The sequence below is a fragment of the Phytophthora sojae genome (genome assembly GCF_000149755.1).
Source record: "Phytophthora sojae unplaced genomic scaffold PHYSOscaffold_1, whole genome shotgun sequence".
Taxonomy (NCBI): Eukaryota; Oomycota; class Peronosporomycetes; order Peronosporales; family Peronosporaceae; genus Phytophthora; species Phytophthora sojae.
The window spans coordinates 2,564,117-2,586,242 of NW_009258115.1; the positions used below are offsets into that span (position 1 = coordinate 2,564,117).

The window sequence follows — 22,126 nt, forward strand, 5'->3', positions numbered from 1 at the left end:
GTACTTCACGCTGGTCCGTGTAAATTTTGCAGAACTTCTTGTTATTGTTTTGAAAAGCTTGTTGATTTGGAGTGAGCTGCCAGTTTCCTGCCTCTTTTTGATAGCATTTTTGTATGCTATGCAAATCCTAGGAGGCTCAACACCGGAAATTGCATGTGACGCTGGAAAAATCTACCAATAGACTACGAGAGTTTAACAAGGAGAAGATGCTAATTGGCTAAAACAAGTAGGCACGGAACTGGTTGTAGGCACGCAACTGGCACCTTACCTTACACGCGGGCAAGGCAAAATAGCAAAATAGGTGGCTACAGCCCAGAGCTCGCTCACGTAGCGCGCTGCTTCGGGGGAGGGCTCTTGGGTTTACTTGACGACGTCATTGGAGGAATTTCTAGTCCTCGGAGAAGATAAATGTCAGGTCCTTCTCAGACGCTGGGGCAGACGGAGTCGGCACGAACTGGATAAGCCAGAAAAAAACGTATGTGAGCACTTTTCTGCAGTGGGGACGCGGTATTCGAGCATAGCGCACCTGTAGCTGGTCGATTGACGGTCGGTTCTCCACCGACCACGATAAGAACTTCTGGAACTGGTGCGGAGTCATCGTGTTACGCGATTGATGCAGGATAGTCTACAGAGCAAAGGTCAACAGTTGGCACCTGCAACGCACTCAATTAGCAGCGCACAAATTAATCCGACTCACCTCAATGCCAGGAACGTAAAGCCAGTCGTGCGCTCGCAGCGCGGAGAAGCACTTCCGAATTGCGTCTAGCTTGCGCGCTTCCTCGCTAGCAGGAATCGCCAAACTTGCCAGTCGCCGGCACTGATCTTCTGTAAGGCCCAGCTGCGAACGCAGTGCCTGGGAAAAGTCCGAGTTGTCCGACGCCACTGCGATCAGCGCCTGGTTTTCAGCATTAGCGCGGCGGATCTGCAGCCAAGCAACAGCAGACTTGGTTAACCCCCGTATTGACACAAGTATCCAGCAATGCCAGTCCAGGCCTAACCGCATCTGTATTGCGCGAGTGTTGGCCGAGGATACGCGCCATCAGCTCCATCTTGGCATCCTTGGACATCTGCGCGTGGCGGAGGTGTTCTCCCGAGCTGTATTCTGCACAACGTCAAAGGATAGAACGTCAACCTCACTCCAGATCTCCCAAATCTAATAGGTCGATCCACGTACGCAGCGCCGTGGCCAGCTCGTCGGCGTTGCCCGTGCCGAACTGGTGGTTCTTGAGCATATTCAGCGAGCTCTCGAGCTTGGACACCTCGGCCTCGTACGTCTCCACCATGCCCTTCTTCTTCTCGCGCCGCACGCGCGCCGACGCGCGGTTGCGCTCCAGCCGCCTCTGTCTGCGGTCGTCCTCCTCCTGCAGCTTCTGGTAGATGGACAGCAGGTCGGGCGTGCGCATGATCTGCTTGATCTCCTCCGAGCCCATGAGCGACGGGTCCGTGCCGCTCACGCGCGCCAGCAGCGCCGTGTCCATGGCCAAGCCGCCCGTGCTGGCCGCGAACTGCGCGGCCGAGATCTGCGACGCCGGCGTGCCGCCCTGCTGCCCGAGCTTGAGCCCCACGGGCGCGGGAGCAATGGCAGTGGGCGCCTTTCCGTCCGCCTGCAGCATCTGGAAGCCCGCCGCGCCGCCGCCACCGCCGTCCTGGAACGACATGCCGCGCATCCCCTCGGAGGGGCTGGGCTGCGCGCCGCCTCCGGGCTTGGCCGTCTCCGCGCCCGCGGGCCGCGCGCCGGCGCCCACGAACATGAACTGCGGCTGCATGGGCGCCGCCTTCCACTGGCGCTGCGCGGCGTCCGCGTCGCTCTTGGCGCCGGCCTGGCTCAGCAGGTTGTAGCCGAAGGGCAGGCCGGCGGGCGCGCCCTGCGAGGACGCGGGCATGTACGAGGGCAGCGACGAGGGCAGGTCGCCGTCGCCGCCGCCGCCTTGGGCTTGGCTCTGCATGCTTGTCTCGGTTCGGGGAATCGAAACCGTTTTCTAGCAATTTGTATAGCCACTAAAGGGAGGGATTGGTGAGCGCGTACCCTTATATAAGGGACTATTTAAGGGTATATACACCCTTATATAATAGTTAATTTCCCGCCAAAAACCTGCTCTGACATAGCAGTTGGGCATTAATTGAACAGCGCAGCGCGGCATGGGCGTCGACGGGTTCCTGCGGACGCTCTCGGAGGCGGTGGACAACACGCACCTGCGGCACTTCGCGGGCCAGACGCTCGTGGTGGACGCGCTCTCGTGGCTGCACAAGGCGTACGTCGGCCGTCCACTTTTGTATGTGTACGAGTCGAAACTAATGGCGCCCGTCCTGCAGCTGCTACGGCTGCGCGTTCGAGCTGTCCACGGGCAGGGAGACGGACAAGTACGTGCAGTACATGCTGCGCAAGGTGGACATGATGAGCGGCTGCGGCGTGGCGAAGGTCGTCCTCGTGTTCGACGGCCAGCGGCTGCCGCTCAAGGTTCGAGCTGGGCCTTCATTCCGGTCTCAGAGAGTGGACGGAGATTGACTTCGTGTGCTGCAGTCGTCGACGCAGGAGAAGCGACAGAGCTACAAGGAGGAAAACCGCAAGCGAGCGCTGCAGGCCATGGCCGCAGCCAAGAGGATGCAGGGGAACGACCGACAGGACGAAGTCAACAAGGCCTACCAGCTATTTCAGAGGGTGGGAGGGCTGCTATTGCACGACAATCGCTTGCTTGGATGGACACTAACGTGCGTTCAATGGGTTGCTGCAGTCGGTGTCGATCACTCCGGAGATCATTTCCACTGTCATGAAAGCGCTGCAAGCGGCGCGGGTGCCGTTTGTCGTGGCGCCGTTCGAGGCGGATGCACAGGTTCGTGGAGGTTTCACACTTTGGTCGACTCGTTAGTGGAGCTGATTCAAACTAAATTCTGGTTGCACTGTTTAGATGGTGTGGATGTGCAAAGAGGGGCTGGCTGCGGGTATCGTGACGGAGGATTCAGACGTTGTGGTCTACTGCCTCACCGCCAACGTCTCCAGCCCCGTCCTCGTCAAGCTGGAAGACAATGGCTCAGCTCAGGTGAAAACAGCGTGGACTGAAGCTTTGTACCAAATCCAAAGCTGATAATCTTTTGGCATGAACCTCTACTCGATAGGCTGTGTCGCGCTCCATTATCCACAACAACTCGGCCAAGGCTACATGTATGCAGCTCCGTCCAGCAGGATTGCTCTTTTGCGGATGTCGCGCTAATAGTGTGTCTACTGCTACTGAACTTGCTCCAGCTAACGCTTTGCTGAGCAAAATTCATTTTCTTACGTCGGGGGAGAAGGAAGCCACGCGGATGTTTGTCCAAGTGTGCGTTCTGGCTGGTTGCGACTTCATCGACTCGCTTCCAAACGTGGGCTTTGCAGTACGTCCCGCCACCGTGACTACTCTCTCGTATCTTGCTCAAATACTAATCTTGCTGAATGGTTCTCTGGCAGACGGCAGTGAAGCACATCTTCAACTTCCGCGGTGCACCTGCACACTTGCGCGTCCAGCGGCTAGTGAGCAAGCTGTCAAGCTCGGGCACAAAAATCCCCAGCGACTTCATGCAGCAGTTTCTGAAGGCTGAAACAATCTTCTTCCACCACATCGTCTTCAACCCCAAGAAGCGCAGTTGCGAGTTCCTCATCAGCGAAAAGCACAACAACAGCTTCCCCGACATCCTCGAGCGCGCAAAGGAATCGCTGGGCATCGCGTCACCTGGAGACAAAGACGAAGTGGATCTGACGTCCATCGCCCAACAGCAAGACCTGCACGCAGCTGCGACCTCCACGAAGAGCTTCCTTGGGCAAATTCGCTCGCGTGAGGTCGTGGAGCAGATTTATCAAGGTGAAGTGTGTCCTCGAACACTCCGCAACCTCTCGAAGAGTCCTACAAGCTCGCAAACGGTCCAATACTCTGGCGGGTATCGATCAAGTCAACGAGTGGTCAATCACGCGGCCGAGTTGCCAACTCTTGATGGAGATGGTGGACGCAACGGCGACTCCGACGAAGACCAGCAGGGTCTGTCCCCGACGGCGACTCGGCAAGCAGTCAAGAAGTCTGCACCAGTTATGACCGCGCAGCAACTTGAGAACAAGAAGCGCGCACAGGCGCAGGAGCGGGAATCATCGATTCAGAACTTGGTCAACATCTACAGGAAAAATGCACCGCCAACTGCTCCTTCGACCAACGGCGAGCAGCGATGGATGACGTTGGCAACCCGCACCAGAGCTGCTGAAGGCACGGCCCCCTCAAGTGCCGATGCGTCTTCATCTTCAGCGCACATCCTGTCATCCACAACGACAGCGGTCAAGGTGTCGAAAGTTACCGCTACCTCGATGAAAGACCTCGTCATGAAGCACTCGCAGTCGGTTCAAGCGTCAAAGTCGCCCGAGGTGCAGGCGGCACCAACGAAGACTGTACCGCAAAGCGCCCCCGAGTCTAGAAAGAGGTCACGACCGGCTGCAAAGCCTGCCGCCAACAGTGCACGAAAGGCTCGGACACTCACGTCCAAGTCGGGTCCCAGCAGCGGTAGGAAAACTCTGCTGGACTTCTTCAAGCAAGGGTGACGGTGAACCTGTAGACAGAACCTGAAGGTAGTGTCGATGAATTAACGCAAATGCACGAGTACTCACGCATACAAACGCTTCATGTTGTCCCCATGCTTCCCTTCCCTTAAGACACAGTGTGCCGCGAGCTGGTGCTTAGATCCGCGCGCCCGTGTCGAAGCCGTTCTGGACCTTGAGGTGCTCCTTGATGAGCTTGGAGATGCTCTTGAACTCGGGGTTGCCGGCGTCGTTGGCCAGCTGGAAGATGGCCGACTCGACCGACGTGATGTAGGCGCCCGACTGGCGTATGCGCTCCAGGGCCATGGAGCGGTTGTAGCTCGTGGAGCTGGACACGGCGTCCGAGACGACGTGCACGTCGTAGCCCTTATCCAGCAGGTCGAGGCACGTCTGCAGCACGCACACGTGGGTCTCGATGCCGCAGAGCAGCACGGACTTGCGCTGCGGCATGTTGGTCGTCAGGTGGCGCTCCACCTCGGGCACGAGCATCGAGAACTTCATCTTGTCGAAGACCTTGACGTCCGGCGCGTCCTCCAGGTTCTTGGAGATCTCGGACACGGTGCTGCCCAGGCGGGAGCCGTACTGGGTCGTCACCACCACGGGCACGTTCAGCAGCTTGGCCGCGGAGACCTGGCGGAAGGCGGCACCAAGAGCGAATAGGAGTCAAGTCAGCACCGCAGTCAGGGAGGGAGGGAGGGAGGGGGGGAGGGGAGGGCGATATCGATCTACCAGACCATGGTGTTGGTGCCGTGGATGACCGTGGGCAGCTGGAACGTCAGCCCGCGGAAGACCTCCTGCACGTCGCACACGAAGAGCACGCTGGAGTGCGGGATCAGCCGCCCCAGGCGCTTGGTCGCCGAGCTCAGAGCCGCCATCGTCTGCTGCTTTGCTGCTTGCTTGCTTGCGTATCTGAAAATGAAGTTGAAGACTGGGGGTGGCTCCGGTACTAATACGGGAAAGGTCAAATTTCCCATTAATTGCAGTATTAGCTACGAAACTGTGGCTACCCCGCAGAACATCGCTAATGAAGGTAACGCCGTAGAAGCTTCACGAAGGCTCTGTAGCGCAGTACTTGAACACTTGGGGACTGAAGTGGCAATGACGGAGGCTGGCGATACAGACAACGACGGATAAATACGGCAACGCAAAACCCGGCACACATATGTTGTACTTTTTACAATAAGTAATTCAGATAGCCAATCATCTTCGAGATTTACACTTGACATTTGTAATCCACATGGTTTTAAGTACTTTCTCTAAATTTGTGTGTACTTTATGCTCCGTTACGTGTATTTTATGTCATTGCCTTGTACAATCTCTATCGTTCCTGACAGAGAATTCTGGCACATTTACTATGGAGGATGCCATTCAGTGGTGCCGGATTTATCCGTCGTTGTCTGTAGGTATCAGCTTGCTATTTTGCACAGGTCATTGACCTTTGTGCCAATTTGCTCGTGAGTTCCTTATCTACATCTCTTTTTTCCACGTTAAACCAACCTGAATCGTGGCGGTTCGTCAAGGACCGCAAAAAAGGGTGGTTCGTCGAGGATTTGCATAACAGAGTCGGTTCAGCGAGGGCATCACGACGGAAGTGTACCGTGAGGACTTCGGTCGTCCATCAAGTTTCTTTACGTGTTAGTTAGTGCTGTAGCTCTGAATCACGTTGCACCTAGGCGTCTATTGGCATGCTGCCGGAGACGTTCAGCGCATAATAATACCGTGGCTGGGGAGGTCATGCTGGACACGTTCACGGGTGACTTGGGGTACCCGTGGAGCTGCGAGGCTGGACAAACGGGAATGAAGCGGCGCCAATTGCTCTTCCGAGAGCATGGCAAGGAACAGATCGAGCGATAGCGGGTGCTGTGCGTCACAGCACAACACACAATGACCTCAAGCACTTTTGCTAGATATGTTGCTATGATACAAGGTAGAACAACGTATATCTGTACTTCTAATTTGATGTTGCGCTCACCATATTATCGTTCTGTCGGTCCGTTAGGAACTCAAGCGTGTCACCGAGACAGCCGCGGCGAGAACAGATCTGAGACCGTGGTGATCTATCGAGTTTGCATTAGCAGCGACGTCCAGTACTGCGACGGCATCCTGGCCGATGCCGGCCACATCCGGGCTGTACCTCAACTGACGATAAGCCGTCCATCTTCTTCCCCCTCAGCCGTCGTCGGGGCCTTCACGCTACTCTACTATGCCTGGCATAGTGTATAGTATGCCGTCCACTTGCAGCGTCGGCTGTTCACTGTAAACCGCGGCATTTACAACGTTCAGGACATATTGGGCGTGCATCTTGGCGGGTCGCTGGAGCACGAGCTGGCCGTCGGAGCTGGCATGGTCGAGGAGCGCTATTAGGTACTTGTGCAAGAGTAGTCGAGGCTATTATATGTATTCCTGTGAGCGGCAGTCTGCCGATTTGTAGTGTACACCAGAAAAACTAGGACACTCGTACGTCACGGCGATGCATGGGAGACAACCAACGCTGCATTCCGCACCTGTGCTCGCCTTCACGCACCGCTATAAGCGCATTCACTCGCTTCGTACCAGCAGCAACAGTGGAAATGACATATTACGGGGTTGAAACATAATTCTTCGTATTCTAGCGGCATGCCCAGAGTGGTTTTGTTCAGGCGTGCACACATGCCGAGGAGAAGTGCGACGCATGAGTGGCATTCCATGCAGTTAAACTCACAATCCGCGACCGGTAGACCCACGGTAAGAAACTTGGTCGGTGGCTACTTGTTAGTAGGCGTACCGCAATGTTATTATTTGTTCATACTTGTATAATGGTGGCTGGGGATGTATCACTAACCTGCGTAAAATTGTTTCGTTATAGGCGGCAGTACCTGTACTCGATGTAGCTCAGCGCATTACAAGTTTGTAGTTTGATCAGTCAGGCGGGGGGGGGGGATCCCACTCGCAGCGGTGGTAATGGTGGCTACCAGCCTACGTGAATAGCCGACCTCTTAACACAAGTCTACCAGCCTCACTATATGCACGCAATATATTGCTTGCAAAGAGCGTCGTAGGTTACTTGGCCTTGGAATGTATACTAAATTTGCGGGCCCGTCGTCCCCGCACTTGGCGGCGACGACAACACCAGGCCACCAGACACAAGTGCATGGCTCCGCTAATCGGGCCCAGCGCGACAGCGCCGATGAAGAAGACGAGGTCAATGTCGACTAGATGGAGCACAATCTACGCCGCTATGCGTATGTAGTGGATGCCAGCGATTTACACTTGGTCTCTGAACTCTGCGCAGGCGTCACCGCTTTCTTATCTGACCTCAGGCCACGCAGAATCTGCACGTTGTCCCAGAACTACCTCTCGAAGTCTCATTTGCACGCAGAGCTGCATGCAGGTACTGAGCAAGTCTAGCAATTTGTAAGCATGGTCTTTTTGACTTGATTTATCGCCAATTACAGAAAAGCCCTCGATGAACCACCGTTTTCAAATCGCCTTGCTGAACGCCTCATTTTCCTTGATGAAAAGCCCCACCCAACCAACTTAATCTCATTGTCGTTGAACCCAGCAGGATCTTTGTGTGCAGAAACTGATAAACACATCGTCAGGTACGAGACTTTGCTAGAGAAGTGAGAGGTTCCCGTCTACAACGTGCTTACAATTTACATGTCTTTGATGCATTCACCGTTTGCTGGTATGTGGTCGACTTGTGTTATTCGGTAGTGTCCGAGCAAGCGAGAGAGGGCCGCAAAAATAACAAATAGCTGCCTCATGCAGTGGATAAGACCTTTACGTTTGCATTCTAGCATTCTTTTTACGGACCTTCTACTCCGTATGCGAAACACAAGTTACTTCATCGAAAATGCGAATGTGGACTCCTCATGGCCTAAATAGTGGACACGTGCATTGAGCGGATTGCTTGCAGAATAAATCTTGCAACTAACTACGTTAAATACGAGAAATTTAATGCAAGCTAGTAGGCTAGTTGTATCAGTAGCTTCAAGCTACTGACACAACTAGCTATAAAAACAGCTACAGTGCCTACAGTAATTAGTCTGGGCTCAAAATTAGTCTGGGCCAGACTAATTCGTGTCAAGCAAAAATTGACGTCTTCATTATTAGTCTGGCTAAAAATGTTCATAATTAGTCTGTCGTGGTGACCACGATTCTAGTCAATCTCTACCTACTTTACGGCACTGATTTTTGAAAAAGCACTTGACAGCAGCCAATTTACCACACAGAACCTGATATCTGGAAAATATAATAGATACCTGAGCGAACATGGCATCGAACCCATCGAATAGCCTTCTCTAACCGTTAGAGAAGCAGCATCTGCGATAATTTAGTCTTTATTTCTCCTTAAAGCCACGATAAATATAGGTATACTATAAAAAATAGTTGAAATTACGTATAAACATACCATTTCACAAAAATAATGTTTTTTTCTTACTTGAAAACGGATATTTTTAGATATTCATAATTAGTCCGAATTCAAAATTAGTCTGTCACTGTTGGGGCCAGACTAATAATTGTGGGCAATGAAAAATCTGCTACCGCAATTCGCATGTTGACAGCTGCACCCGCTTATGGGATGCACCTACATCGACCAATCATATGAAGCGATCTACATATTTTTATCCAATCAGACTAATTATTGTACCAGACATAACCACAATATTACAGTTGTGAGTCACAACTTGTGACTTATACAACATGTTGAATTTTGTATGCTTATTATGATACTTTTGATACTTTTAAGTACGAATACAGATCAACATTACCGGGGTGAACATAGGGTGCAGCTCTCTACATGCGAATTGCGGTATTCAGATTTAGTCTGGGCCAGACTAATTACTGTAGGATAAGTAGTATTTGGCCGGACACCCGACCCCTATGCAAAGCTTGCCACCTCGCTGTAGCCAATCAGTGATTTTTTTCTTATCATTTCATGCTTAATTACCTATTTTCATCCAATCGTCGCACATTAGGGTTAGGTTTATTCCATTCCTACTTATTTCTGGAATCGTCCGAGATTTCCTGCTTCGCGCAAATAAGTAACCATACAAAACTAAAGATGTTTCTCGTTCTTACTCGATAAGTGCTATACCTGCCGGATGTAGCCACATTCAGACTTGCCCAAGACTGACAGCGAGCTTCTCGTGGTCTCGACAACCGTCGCTGGAAGGTCAAGGCCGACTCCAACACGCAAACCGCTGTAGACCGCTTCTGTGGCCGAGTAAACGAAAGGCAGAATAAGCTCAGTAGATAACTAATGTCCTAGATGATCATCGAACTTCCGAGTTTTGCAAAATTCTGTAGTCTCTACTGGGTCTAGCTACGCATTGGTCGTCCCGACCGTCCACGTTGGGCTGCCTTGCCGCCGTATCTACTTCAGCGTCTTCTCCCGCTCGGACTGCGCGGGTGTGTATGGTGCCGAGGCTAGCGTCTCGTGTAGTCCAGCCCACTTCGCGCGCGCCTGCTCCTCCTCTGTGACTTGTCCTCCAGCCCCCCCCCCCACTCACCCTCCTGCACGTACAGCCCCTTGACCTTGTGCTCCAGCTGTGCCAGCAGCTCCTGCTCTTGGCGGGAAGGCGCCACCTCGATGGAAAGCTTCCTTGACCTTGCTCTCGAACTTCACGTGCTTCTTCGTCGTGACTGTTGTAATGCGATGCGGGTCGCGTCATCGCTTCGACCTCGCTGCTCACCGCCTTCGCCGGCACCGTCTCCTTCGTCTCGGGCGGCGGACGCCGCTTGGAGCGGGTGACACTGACGGCCGAACTGATAGCAGAAGCGGTGCCAACGGCACCCGCGGCCAGGCCATTCACTTTGCTGCCGTCGAGAGCGACGTGGTTTGACGTCACGGTCGTGTCCCTCGTCACCTCCGTGGTCCTCAGTCGGCCGCACTTCACTCAACGCGCAGCCCCGCTTGTCGCCGTATGCGCCTCGAGCTTCTCCGTCTCCTCTTCCTCCTTCTCACGTGCCTAATCTTTGCCCGGCACCACCGCCTCAATCTGACTCGGTCACCAGTGGGTCCGCCCGTGCGCGCACTACTCCTGCAGCGCCTCCTGCCTCACATCGCGCTCGCTATGCGCTGCTTGCGCATCGGCATATGCCGCGTCGCCTCCATGGCGTACAGCTCGGCCTCGACGGAGAGGGTCCTAGGGCCGCACGGCGTCACTCAGCGCCTCGAAGCGACTGAGCATCCACTCGTCGCGCCCGCCTCCTCCTTATGCTCGCGCGGTCACGTCCAGCTCGCACGCTGGAGCGCCTCCTGACGGCACGGCGCTCTGCGCGTTCTTCCTCGCGATCACGCTGAAGCTGTGGCCACCGCCGATCACCGCTTCCGTGTCGCCGTGGTGGGGCACAACAGCATCTACGCCCACGGCGCACCGTGACCTGTCCTCTTCCTCGCGCTCCAGTCCTCCGCCATGCACTCCTAGCCGCCTGCCATCCGTCCCTGCGTCGTGCTTAAAAAAAACTGAACCGAGATGTTTACAAATTGTAAATTACAATAGCCCGATTTTCATACCTTTCTATCGCTGTCCGGAATGAATAAGTGGGCGCTGATTGGCACAAGTGATTTTATGTTTCGCCAGTGTGTCTCTATTGCAGGTTTGACAGGTTTCCGGATTCCGGTCCGGAATCTGGCAATTACTGTAGGTACTGTACTGTAGTTCCTACAGCAAAATGATTAGACTGTTAACCCGGGCGGAAAGTGCTTTGCTCCAACAAAGCACTTCAATTGACGTGTCTATTATGAGAACCCGCAATTTCCCCCATATTCACATACATGTCAGTGATTACCAGGATATGGGAAATACGAGGAAAAAATCATAAATTCCCGTATCTCCAGCGAGACCCCTTTCGTCTTCTTCGTCATCATCACCACTCTCCTCTTGCTTGAGCGTATCGCTCGATGGCGAGGTATCAACATCAGCAGGTAATACCGAGCTCTGCATCTCTGGTGCCTTCCTCCACTTTGACATCATCTTCAGTCGAAGCCTTCTGAAGGGGTAGAATCTTAGAACCGAACAAGTCCAGAGTCTTGACTTTAAGGCAAAAGTTTTGCCAAGGAGGTTTTCGTCTGCATGTACTGTAAAGTTTGGTCTGCAAGACGAGCGAACGCTAGAGATAAAGTACACGTCGGTAAATTTCTAAGCTTTCATCTACGCGTAATAGCTTATGGACGGCTAGAGATCTTATGGACAGCTAAAAAGGGTTTGACCTGCGTCGGCCGAGTCGTTTACACGCAGAACTTGGACTTGGTGGCGGCCGGCGTGACGGCGGGGGTCGGCTCCGGAGCGGGGGTCTCGGCCTGGGTCACGTCGGGGGCGGTCGTCTCCGACTCGCCGTTCACGTCCTCGTTCTGCGAGTGCACCTTGCCAGCGTCCGAGCCCGACGACTGCTGCACAGGGGCGTCCGTGGCAGGGGCCTCGGTGGCGGGGGCTTCCGTAGCAGGAGCCTCGGTCGTCTCGGGAGCGGGTGTCTCCTCCGTGGTCTGCTGCTGGGTGGCGTCCTGCGACGCGGAGGCAGAGGTGGAGGCCGAGTACGTCTGCTGCTGCTCCTGCTGCTCCTGGTCCTGCTGGGCCGTGGACGCATCGCCCGACGGGCAAAAGGTCACCTCGAAGTCCGTGCCGAACGTGCACGAGTGGGTCTTGGTGTCGTCCTTGGGGTAGTTGTAGGCGTCCTCGCAGCCGTCGGCCAGACACGTGATCTCGCGGCAGTTGTCGCCGTTCGTGTTGGACTTGGGCGTCACCTGCACGGGCGTGTTGAAGCCGATGCCGCTGGACGAGTGGTCCTTGCACTCCTGCAGGCTCGAGCAATACTCGAAGCCGGCCTCGAGGTGCGGCGGGATGATGCCGATGTCGAACCAGGCCAGGTCCAGGTCGCCCTTGGTGGCGAACTCGATGAGCGTGGCGGCGTCGCTCGAGCCGTTTCGGAAGTGGCCCTCGTAGCCCTTCTCGATGGTCTTGTCGACCGAGGCGCCCGAGGCGATGGTCTCGCTCTCGTCCGTGTAGACGCTGGCGAGGCGCGTGTAGAGCTCAATGTCGCCCGAGCACGCGTTGATGATGGTCACCGTGAAGGCGTCGGCGGAGGAGGCGAGCACGGCGGCGGAGGCACCGGCGAGGGCAGCAAGGCGAACCATTTGTCTCTAGTGTTGATTCGGTGAAGACGACTCTGCGGGGCAGCGGGAAACTTGGTGAATGAGGCCGCTCTCGATGCGGACTTCCGACGCACCCACGTTATTCCCGAGCCGCCAAGCCACGACGCCGCAGCACGCCAGCGCCAGATGACCACATGCCCCGACTGGATACCAGGCACCAATGCACCTTCCAAGCTCACCACTAACTCAAGAAACGGCAGTGACAGGCTTGACCCCGATACTGAAGGCGAGTCTGGCGTGAACCTCTACCAAAGGGCTCATGGTTTCTGTCTCGCCAGCTGTGACCGCGGCGCGAACAACAAAAGCGGGGCTCCCTCGGTCGACTACTGTAGGATAGGATCACGCTGCACTGCACGGCCGAACCAAGCAGCACAGCCAGCACCCTCTGCTCCACGAACGGTGGCGTTGGGTCGTTGAAACAACTGCTGCGTCCTTCACGGGGCGATAAGATGGATTGCTCTTACCGCTCGAGGACGAAGTGTCCGCTGCGCTTCATGCCGAGTCCGCCGTAGTGTCCGCTTTACAATACACCTGGGTGCCGCTGTACAATGTGGCTCGCGTTTGCCATCGCTCGCAGAGTCAAACGGCACCGCGTTGTGCGAGCGCCCCAAAGCGATCATCTCTCCCTTCCAGCGGCGACAACCGACCATTTCGTGGCTGCAACGGCGTCGAGCCGAGCCGAGCCTGTCTTCACGGCGTCGAGCCGCCATTGTCGACACTTTGGCGTCCGGACCTCTGGTCGAGCAGATGATATCATTCCAGCAGCAGAATTCCGCGACTGCTCTCGGTGCAGTATGTCGGCGAGCTGGGCGTTGCGTTAGCCGAGCTCCAAAATAGGCTGCTGGGCTCCAGCCATGAGCGCGACGCAGATGTTGCCAGTCGACTGCCCCGAAAGAACTTGGCTCGCAAAGCAAGCGGCGTGCCCGTAAACCACCAAAAGCATAGGTAAGTCGGTGGGCAGGTGGAGGTTCAAGCTGCGATCTTGGTTGCGCGAGCGCGTTTAGCATTCGTTCTGAGTGGAAAATCATAGGATCCCTTTGCTCGTTCTTCGTTCTCCGGGCTTGTACCGATGCAGAGAGCAGGCAATAGGGCGCATTTAGACGATCGACACTCGTCGCGGTTTGCACGGCTTGATGCTTGCATCGATTCGGATCCTTCATACCGACACGAAAAATCCGCGGTCGCCGACTCCCTGGCAAAAACTGAGCTTGCTTGTCAACGGGTGGCGGCAAAGCGGTCAGCCCCGCTGTGACTGCGCTGTCTGGATTTGAGTAGCTGCTCAAATCCACGCGAGCTTGATTGAGCCTTTTGGTTGATAGGCTCGTTGACAGTGCGGATCGCGAGAAGTGTGTCAAAACCGACTCTGTTTGCTGCAACGAGACGGAATGAGGTGCGCACTGCACGGCAATTCTGTCACCACTGGTCGATCTTAACTGCGTCAGCTACACCAGCACGAGTGCAGTCGCCGCAATGGTAGTGCGTCGTCCTCCCATGTCCCGCTACAACGATCTGTAGCGAGAGTGCGTCTATTGCGACCGATCAGGTCACTGTGCCGAGGTTGGCCCCTCGCGCCAGTGCCTTCCTGGTGCTTTTTCCGTCTTCAAAGGCGAGCAAGCGCAAGTGTTACAATTAGACCAGCCTCCCTCGCCCTCCCCCGGCCGCCGGCGTCATGGTGCTCACGGACAAGCAGCGGCAGGACCTGTGCGTACCTTTCCCTCTCTGTTCTATCTACTGCGTCCTCTCCCCCCTCCCTTCCTCGCTCTAACGCTCTCCGTGTGCAGCCACCAGGCCATGCTCGACTACCTCGTGGGCATGGGCGAGCGCTTCGCCGACTCGGCCGCGGCCTTCGAGAAGGAGGCGGACGTGAGCAAGTCCAGCGACGGCAAGCACGCCGGCCTGCTGGAGAAGAAGTGGACGTCCGTCATCCGCCTGCAGCGCAAGGTCATGGAGCTCGAGACCAAGGTCGCGCAGCTCGAGGAGAACGCCAAGCTGGGCGGCGTGCTGAGCCGCAGGGACGTGCTGGGCGCCCGCCAGCGCTCCGAGTTCCTGCCGCGCGCGCCCGCCAAGTTCTCGCTCACGGGCCACCGCTCGCCCATCACGTGCGTGGCCTTCCACCCCGTCTTCAGCGTGCTCGTGTCGGGCAGCGAGGACGCCAGCGTCAAGGTCTGGGACTTTGAGACGGGCGAGTACGAGCGCACGCTCAAGGGCCACACGAACCCCGTGCAGGCCGTGGCCTTCAACGGCTCCGGGTCGCTGCTGGCCTCGACGTCCACGGACCTGTCCATCAAGATCTGGGACTTCTCGAGCGACGGCGACTACGAGTGTCTGCGCACGCTGCGAGGCCACGACCACAACGTCTGCGGCATCGTGTTCGGGCCCGACCTCGCCAGCGACCGACTGTACTCGTGCTCGCGTGACAACACCATCAAGGTGTGGGAGCTCTCCACGGGCTACTGCGTCAACACGCTCAACGCGGGCCACAGCGACTGGGTGCGCGACGTGGCCGTGAGCGACGACGGACTGTACTTGGCGTCGTGCGGCAACGACCGCTCCATCCTCTTCTGGGACCTCCAGCACATGCGCGTGCTGCAGTCGATCCGCGAACACGAGCACGTCGTGGAGAGCGTGGTGTTCGCCAAGACAGGGATTCAGGAACAGGTTATCGAGCGGGCGCACTCCAAGAAGCTCTCGGCGACAGGAGCGCTCATCACGGCCAACGGGAACGCCTCCCCCGAGTCCGACGACCATGACATGACTGGCAGCTCGGCAGGAGAACCGACGGGGGCAGTCACTGTTGCCAGCAGCTCTCCCCGCCGGATGAAGTTCCTGTTGTCTGGCTCGCGCGACCGAACGGTCCGTCTGTGGGAAGCCTTCAGTGGCATGCAGCTCATGCTCTTCGCGAGTCACGAGAACTGGGTCCGCGAGGTGCGCTTCCACCCCAGCGGCAAGTACGCGCTTAGTGCGGGCGAGGACAAGAGCATTCGCGTGTTTGACATTGAGGTGAGTCTGTTTAGTTTGTGCTGCGTTGGTGTGTGTTGGCGTGATCTGACTAAGCTCTCTGTTACTTTTTACCTGCAGACTGGCCGGTGTGTGCGGACGCTGGACGAGGCGCACAGCCACTTCGTGACGTGCCTTGACGTCCACCCAAGTCTCCCGCTGATCATTTCCGGCGGCATCGACAAAATCATCAACGTGTGGGAGTGTGTATAAAGGTAGGGGCAGCGGCAGCCGCTCTCCAGCTTTAATCGACCTTTGAACCTGAAGATCACTGGTAGTGGCGCCGGTATTGGAGTAAAGTCGACTGATATCGCAGAGCTTCCGCCTAATGGCAACCCGTTGCACGCAACCCATGGCGTGGCGGCCGCGGCGAAGACAGTGCATTTAGCATGGCAACAGATCTAATTAGCTGGTGAAAGTCGACAAGTAGAGTTAGAGTAGGTGGGTAGGCAGCAGCAGTATAATGCTCTCCTGGTGTGTGACAGATTCTTCGTTGTTAAACGTGGTTCGATCAAAGGCTGTGGCAGTCGTGGGATCACCACGATTCCTATAGGAATGTCCGCCAGACGGGAGCTCCAACCCCCGGAATTTATCTTCAATCATGGCAAGGCTGCTTTGGTACGCTCGTCCTCTCGATTCCGTGTCCACCTGTGTGAGACTACCCTGCAGCAGCCAACGCACTCAATGACACGGACCAAGCCAGCGCGCAACACACAGCGACGCTCATTTGTTCTCATCGAAATATTACCGCGAATTAAATCGGCCTACCAAGACTGGCGTCCTCGTCCCTTTATCCGGATCTCCCATTCCAGTCATTGCCGAAGTGGTCGAATCCCAGACGCTGCAGTCCGTCGAAGCGAAGGTCAAACGACACGTAGTCTCCACGACGAGAAGACTCGAGAAAAAATCTGCATCACCGGCGCCTGGCAACAGTCGTCCGCGCTGCGCTGCTCCCCCCCTCTGCCTTCCCTGCCCTGTAGAAATTGCCGTCCGATTACTGCAGCCGAAGCGTGGCTGGACAGACTGACTCCGCTTATCTCAGGCGGCGAGCCTCACGCTCCCACTCGAGCAGGCACAGGATGTCGCCCTCACGCACGGGTCCCTTGACGTTGCGGATGATCTTACGCTTGTCGTCCTGCAGGAACTCCACGCGCACCTGGGTCACGTTGCCCGTGTTGCCCGTGCGTCCGAGGACGTTCACGACCTTAGCCAGCATGTAGTCACGAGGGGCATCCTGCCAATGGGTAAACACCTCCAGTTAGTCATCCTGTTCCTTCGGCTGTGTTTGCATTGGTGCTGACTGGTAACTGCAGCGGACGCGGGCGCCTCGGACGGAAGATTTGACAAGCGTCGCTCTTCACTTCGCCTGACTTTGGCCTGTAATTGCGCGTCCCCTAGGCGTTCGTCGAGCCCGGCGAAGGTCGGAGCAGAAGCGCTCGCGTCTCCTCTTTTCGTTCATGCTACGCTCATCCTCCGGCGCCCGCTGCGCTGCAGTTGCACAGGCATCCTACAGGACGCTCCCAGCTTACCATTTTTGCGTTGATGTCGATGAGGTAGTGCAGTAGAATGCGAGGACTGGCGCGGCCGGCCGGCGCGTTGGAGCCACCAGCGACAGCCAGTCAATTTCGAGCAGTACCGGTTTGTACCGGTCAGTATGCCACTGTCTACTCGACTACTGTAGTCTGTTTGACAATGTCTTACTCTAGAGGGCACTAAAACTCCCCGGCCGAGTGGCATGGCTACACCAAAGTTGAAGTGGATCTACCAATCGCCTACATGGAGCCGAACCGGGCCTGCCACTGCTGATACCTGCGCAGCAGCTGCTGCGCCGACGGCTTGGTCTTCTGCAGCGCGGCCAGCACGTCCTCGGGCTGCACGTGGCCCAGCATCTCTCTCCAATCCGCCGGAGACGCGTCTCGGCCCTGGTTGCAGCTGCCGGCAGCGGGCAGGGCGACCGAGGTCTCGAGCTTGTCCATGAGACGGCGCACTGGAGCCATGCAGGCCTCTTTCGCCACCAGCTTAATGTCCGCTCCAGAGTAGCCGTCGGTCAGCTGGACGGCCTCGTTGAAGTCGAAGTCGCTGGGCGTGTAGGGCTCCAGCAACGAGGCGAAGAGCGCCTGGCGCGCGTCGGCCGACGGCAGATCCACGAGCACGCGCTTCTCGAGCCGCCGCAGCATGGCCGCGTCCAGATCCCACGGCAGGTTGCTGGCCGCTAGCACGAACACGACGTCGTCAGTCTTGGCCAGGCCGTCCATCTGGATCAGCAGCTCAGTCTTCATGCGGCGACTGGCCTCGTGCTCCTGGCCGCCGCCGCCGCTGTCGCGCTGGCCCATGATGGAGTCGATCTCGTCCAGGAAGATCGTGGATGGTGCATGGTGCCGCGCCAGCTCGAACAGCATGCGGATGAGCTTCTCCGAGTCGCCGCGGTACTTGCTCACAATGGACGAAGCCGAGATGTTGAAGAAGGTGGTGCGGCATTCCGTCGCGACGGCCTTGGCCAGCATCGTCTTGCCGTTTCCGGGTGGGCCAAAGAGCAAGATGCCGGTCCATGGAGAGAGTAGCCCTTGGAAGAGCTGCGGGTACTTGAGCGGCATCACGATTGCTTCTTTCAGCAAGCGCTTGGTCTCGTGCAGGCCGATGACGTCGTCCCATCGGACGTCGGGGTTCTTCTGGAAGATCTCGCGCGTGATGGTCTCCGCCAGAGGTCGAAGCTCCAAGTCGTGAGCAAATGACGGCAGTGGCTTTAGAAGGCGCTCTTCGATGCTCTCTTCCTGCTGTTGGCCATCTGCTGGTTGAGCTTTCTTGGCGACGCCGGCCTTACCATTCCGAGCCTGTGCTTGGGCCGGCTTCTGACCGACGAGTCCGAGGTCTACTGCCGAGTCATCTTCTGGCGGTGGACTCGCATCCTTACTCGATCTAGCAGATACAGCTTGTGTTGCTGCGTGGCTAGCGTTGTTGTGGATCGTCCGCATAGCAACATTGTTCTCGACTCGAGCCTCTGTCGGCATGTGCGGAGACGTGTAGTCGTTGCGGCGAGCTCTCTTGGCCGCTGCTGTGGCCTTCTTGTCGTTCGCAGACCGAGCTCTGTCCTGCCCATCGGGCGACAACCGACGAACCAGTTTGGGGCGTTTGCCGAACTTGATCTCCTGGAAGTCTTCGTACTCCTAGCAAACCATGGAGGCTGGTTAGTGAGAGTGGCTCGGAGTATACACGAAGTGCGCCTCACGTACTTGTACGATACGCAGCAAGTCGAGGTTCTCGACGACTTCAAACTTGGAGAGGGCGACGCCCGCCTCTTGCTGGAGCTTCTCGGCCGTCTGTAGATACCCGTTCTCCGTGCAGTGCTGCAGCATCATCACCAGAACGTTGCGCCGGCGATCAATCAGCTGCTTCTCTTCCTGCAGGGAGGAGCGAGTGCAGTTAGGGGCCAGAACTTCTCCCCCATGATGACAGAGCTACATACCGCTAGTCGACTCTCGTTCTGCGCCTTGAGTTGCATCAACGAGCTCATGGTGACTGGTATTGTACAACAGACCGGAGCTTACGTTTTGGTTTCGCGTAGCCGAATGCCCGTTTCAAAATAGGCGTTCAGTCGAGTGAAGCCCCACGATCAAGACGAGGGATATGCCTCCTCCCCGTTGGTCCTTATCCCGATGAACGTCGTGGTTGCAGGCTCTAGGCATGCACAGCTCCATCTTCTCCGTGAAGTTTACAATCGTCACAACTCGATCTTGAAGGGCCGCATACCTGGATCCTAAATCCTTTGATCCTGAGGACACTGCGATGCAGGCGATCCACCACAACGTGACGGTGTTTGTGACTCAGCGCGAGCTTCAGTCGCGGGTGCCCAAGCCGAACGGGTCGATCACGTCCTCTACCGCCCTCCAATACGTCGCTGAGAACACTGGCTTTGATACCATCACGTTCCGCGTCGACTTCAGTGAATCGGCCAACATCAGACTTCACCACCCTGGGCCAAACGCATCCAACACGTTGCACAAATTCACACAGGAGCTGGCATTCGAGTGCGAGCTCCATCCGTTTGAGCGGCGTGTGCTCGCGTACGTGGTCAAGAAGGCGAAAAAGCGGGCGTTTGTTCGTGTTCACTACACGGTGACGGTGGTGAGCACGCCCTCCATCGACGCAGTTGTCCAAGCCCAGCAAGTGAAAGCGACAAAACTCCAGCAGCTCCAGCGGCGCAGCAACCAGACGTTTAGGCACGTTAGCAAGTGGAATGCACTGCCTCAACAACTTGCGACGGCGATAGACCGAGCATGCTCCGAGATCAATCGGTACTTTCGCGAGTTTGGTGAAGTGTTTATTGACGCTAGCTTTCCACCAACAACAGAGTCGCTTTACCCTTCGGAGACGCCAAACAAGTTATCGGATGGAGATTCTGCGGTTTACACGCTTTGCTCATGGGAGCACCTGCACACTATAGCCGACTCGTCGTGGACGTTCGTAGCTCCTAACAAGGTGCCGTCGAAGTCCGCGTTCCAAGAGCTGGCCTCTGTGTCTTCCTTTACGTCGGGACTTCCATCGCAGGACTCGTTCCTTTGTGCGCTGGCAATCATCGCTCCATTTCGCGAACTTTGGTTGCGTCGGTGGTTCCCGTCGCTGGATGCTACGTCGGAGGTGGAGACCATGGCGGTCATCTCGGTGGCGCTCTGTAACAAAGGCGTTTCGTGGCGAACCCTTCTTATCGACCTGTTCGTCCCTACATTTCCGCTTGGACGAGGTTTGGTGGCACCACGCAACGTCGACGGGGAGCTATACGCAGTCCTTCTACACAAAGCTTATGCGAAGTTGAAAGGCAGCTACGCAGCAGTATCGGGAATTCCAGCAGTTGACATCCTTCGAGAGCTGACTGGATGCCCTTGGTGCGTATATCTCTCATCTATCTAGATTTCTCGGGCCTTGCTTACTTACTAACCCCTCATATTTGTAGGGTTTGCTGCTATGGTAGCTCGTGTGGAGAGGTTGGTGTTGCGGATCCAAGCGAGCAGCTTCGGTTTGCGGTGGAAACAGCGTTGTCACGACAGCGGAGAGCGATCAACTCGCCAGAATTCGACGTGACGTCGAGCCTTGTGGTTGGTACGCTTGGGAAGGTTGACGACAGCCATCGTGCTTTCAGGCTCTCGGTTTCTAGCGACGAAGACTCGTGTGTCATTTTACACGACGATTCAGGAACGTATCTGCGCGAAAGAATCGCCGGTAGTCTCGCCGAGTTCAATCGTGATCAAGATCCGACTTCACTTCGTCTGTCATGGGCTCAACTCCACGAACTGGAGCCTGTTGTGTGGACGCTTGCACTTGGTCGGCGGCACGAGCAACAAGTGCGACAACTATTTCTTCACGAACGTGGTGAAGCGAAAATTACTGTAGCCATCAGCGTTCCGACACTCTCGACGGTAACTTTCTCGAGCTTTTATTTTCCTCACTTCCCGTCCGAGGCCAGCGATGGTGAAAGCCAAGAGAACCCGGAGCCCAAGTTGCAAATGAGTATCGCCGCGGTGGAGAACGATTTTTCGTTGACGCCACTTGATGACCATAGCATCGAGAGCTTGGCTACTGCTTCAACTACATACCGAAGACGCGATGGTATTTGCAGAAAGCAGGTACTGTAATGCATGTATCCTAGTTTATGAGGTACCATTGACCCACGTGCATGCATGAGCAGGAAGTGAGAACGCTCAGCGCCGGCGAGTACGTCGTGACGGTATCAGCCGAGCGTCCAGGCCGCACTGAATCACATCCAGAAGACGAACCCGTGAATGCTCTGCTGACTCCAGCCTCGGTTGACGATAATCTGCAGCTGGCTTTCGACTGTCTCGACCGTGGAGGAAACCACGAGCTGTCGGACACTGATATCGTCAGCTTCCTGCAGCTACACGAACGTGTGTCACCGTCACAACACGGCAAGGAGGCACTTCGAACATTTATGCTTCAACACGGGAGTGCGGCAACTCGAGCACCTAAGGACGATAGGAGATTGACGCTCGATGACTTCCGTGAGGTTTACCTCTCCTTAGCCATGCGTGAGTGCAACGAAGCAAATGCAACCAGCAACTCCATCCGCTCTCGCCTCCGGGAACTCGTGTGGCAAGACCTACTTCTCCTCCTGATATCAAACTCAAAAGGAGATGGCGATAACGCTCTAGACATGATCGAGTCGCGCACAGAAATCGATTGTCGAGATGTCGTCGAGATCGCGTGCCGTTTTCATTCGGACGTGCCGCTGCTGAGCGTGGCCTCGCTGCCTGACGCCCCGAGGTCGCTCAATGCTGACAGCAGCTTCAACACGCAGATTTGAATTGTTCATTTTTGTTTCTTTTGGGGTCAAATGATCTTCACTTCGATCGCGCTTAACTTCAGGTCTGCTAGCAGGTGGGGTAGACAAACAGGCAGGCTACTACATGCCGAAGCAGACGCCTCCGCCG

The 22,126-nt window shown here is 56.2% G+C and overlaps 9 protein-coding genes across 9 annotated transcripts; 3 read left to right on the top strand and 6 right to left on the bottom strand.

Annotated features, from left to right (window-relative positions):
• Positions 1–99: 99 nt before the first annotated feature.
• On the bottom strand, positions 100–1,946 carry PHYSODRAFT_358249 (hypothetical protein; the record flags this gene model as incomplete). Its single annotated transcript, XM_009516239.1, has 4 exons — positions 100–625; positions 698–922; positions 999–1,102; positions 1,175–1,946. The coding sequence occupies 4 exons, from the start codon at positions 1,944–1,946 to the stop codon at positions 389–391; spliced, it is 1,338 nt and encodes a 445-aa protein (XP_009514534.1). The 3' UTR covers positions 100–388.
• A 193-nt stretch (positions 1,947–2,139) lies between these two features.
• On the top strand, positions 2,140–2,665 carry PHYSODRAFT_462926 (hypothetical protein; the record flags this gene model as incomplete). Its single annotated transcript, XM_009516240.1, has 3 exons — positions 2,140–2,252; positions 2,314–2,458; positions 2,537–2,665. Coding segments are annotated over 3 exons (387 nt in total), but the record flags the coding sequence as incomplete, so codon positions are not given.
• A 510-nt stretch (positions 2,666–3,175) lies between these two features.
• On the top strand, positions 3,176–4,659 carry PHYSODRAFT_353392 (hypothetical protein). Its single transcript, XM_009516241.1, has 2 exons — positions 3,176–3,369; positions 3,443–4,659. Exons 1-2 carry the CDS (start codon positions 3,301–3,303, stop codon positions 4,553–4,555), a joined length of 1,182 nt encoding a protein of 393 aa, XP_009514536.1. The 5' UTR covers positions 3,176–3,300; the 3' UTR covers positions 4,556–4,659.
• A 31-nt stretch (positions 4,660–4,690) lies between these two features.
• On the bottom strand, positions 4,691–5,427 carry PHYSODRAFT_467899 (hypothetical protein; the record flags this gene model as incomplete). Its single annotated transcript, XM_009516242.1, has 2 exons — positions 4,691–5,182; positions 5,287–5,427. 2 exons carry the CDS (start codon positions 5,425–5,427, stop codon positions 4,691–4,693), a joined length of 633 nt encoding a protein of 210 aa, XP_009514537.1.
• A 4,484-nt stretch (positions 5,428–9,911) lies between these two features.
• PHYSODRAFT_321093 (hypothetical protein) lies at positions 9,912–11,484 on the bottom strand (the record flags this gene model as incomplete). Its single annotated transcript, XM_009516243.1, has 6 exons — positions 9,912–10,012; positions 10,048–10,104; positions 10,146–10,414; positions 10,577–10,683; positions 10,771–10,982; positions 11,385–11,484. The coding sequence occupies 6 exons, from the start codon at positions 11,482–11,484 to the stop codon at positions 9,912–9,914; spliced, it is 846 nt and encodes a 281-aa protein (XP_009514538.1).
• A 284-nt stretch (positions 11,485–11,768) lies between these two features.
• On the bottom strand, positions 11,769–12,712 carry PHYSODRAFT_553882 (thaumatin-like protein; the record flags this gene model as incomplete). Its single annotated transcript, XM_009516244.1, has 1 exon — positions 11,769–12,712. Exon 1 carries the CDS (start codon positions 12,669–12,671, stop codon positions 11,769–11,771), a length of 903 nt encoding a protein of 300 aa, XP_009514539.1. The 5' UTR covers positions 12,672–12,712.
• A 1,616-nt stretch (positions 12,713–14,328) lies between these two features.
• On the top strand, positions 14,329–15,899 carry PHYSODRAFT_553886 (hypothetical protein; the record flags this gene model as incomplete). Its single annotated transcript, XM_009516245.1, has 3 exons — positions 14,329–14,390; positions 14,471–15,689; positions 15,768–15,899. The coding sequence occupies exons 1-3, from the start codon at positions 14,359–14,361 to the stop codon at positions 15,897–15,899; spliced, it is 1,383 nt and encodes a 460-aa protein (XP_009514540.1). The 5' UTR covers positions 14,329–14,358.
• Positions 15,900–16,415: 516 nt separating this feature from the next.
• Positions 16,416–17,247, bottom strand: PHYSODRAFT_284079 (hypothetical protein; the record flags this gene model as incomplete). Its single annotated transcript, XM_009516246.1, has 2 exons — positions 17,216–17,247; positions 16,416–16,920 (listed from the first exon to the last, which is right to left on the bottom strand). Coding segments are annotated over exons 1-2 (199 nt in total), but the record flags the coding sequence as incomplete, so codon positions are not given.
• Positions 17,248–17,458: 211 nt separating this feature from the next.
• PHYSODRAFT_474117 (hypothetical protein) lies at positions 17,459–19,197 on the bottom strand (the record flags this gene model as incomplete). The annotated part of the gene is made up of 3 exons (XM_009516247.1): positions 17,459–18,850; positions 18,917–19,084; positions 19,150–19,197. The coding sequence occupies 3 exons, from the start codon at positions 19,195–19,197 to the stop codon at positions 17,459–17,461; spliced, it is 1,608 nt and encodes a 535-aa protein (XP_009514542.1).
• Positions 19,198–22,126: the final 2,929 nt, after the last annotated feature.

Excerpts from the sequence above, each read along its gene's own strand:
- PHYSODRAFT_353392 (XM_009516241.1), top strand. The coding sequence starts at position 3,301 with ATGTTTGTCCAAGTGTGCGTTCTGGCTGGTTGCGACTTCATCGACTCG. Across the intron at positions 3,370-3,442 it reads TTCCAAACGTGGGCTTTGCA|ACGGCAGTGAAGCACATCTT; the intron begins GTACGTCCCGCC and ends GTTCTCTGGCAG.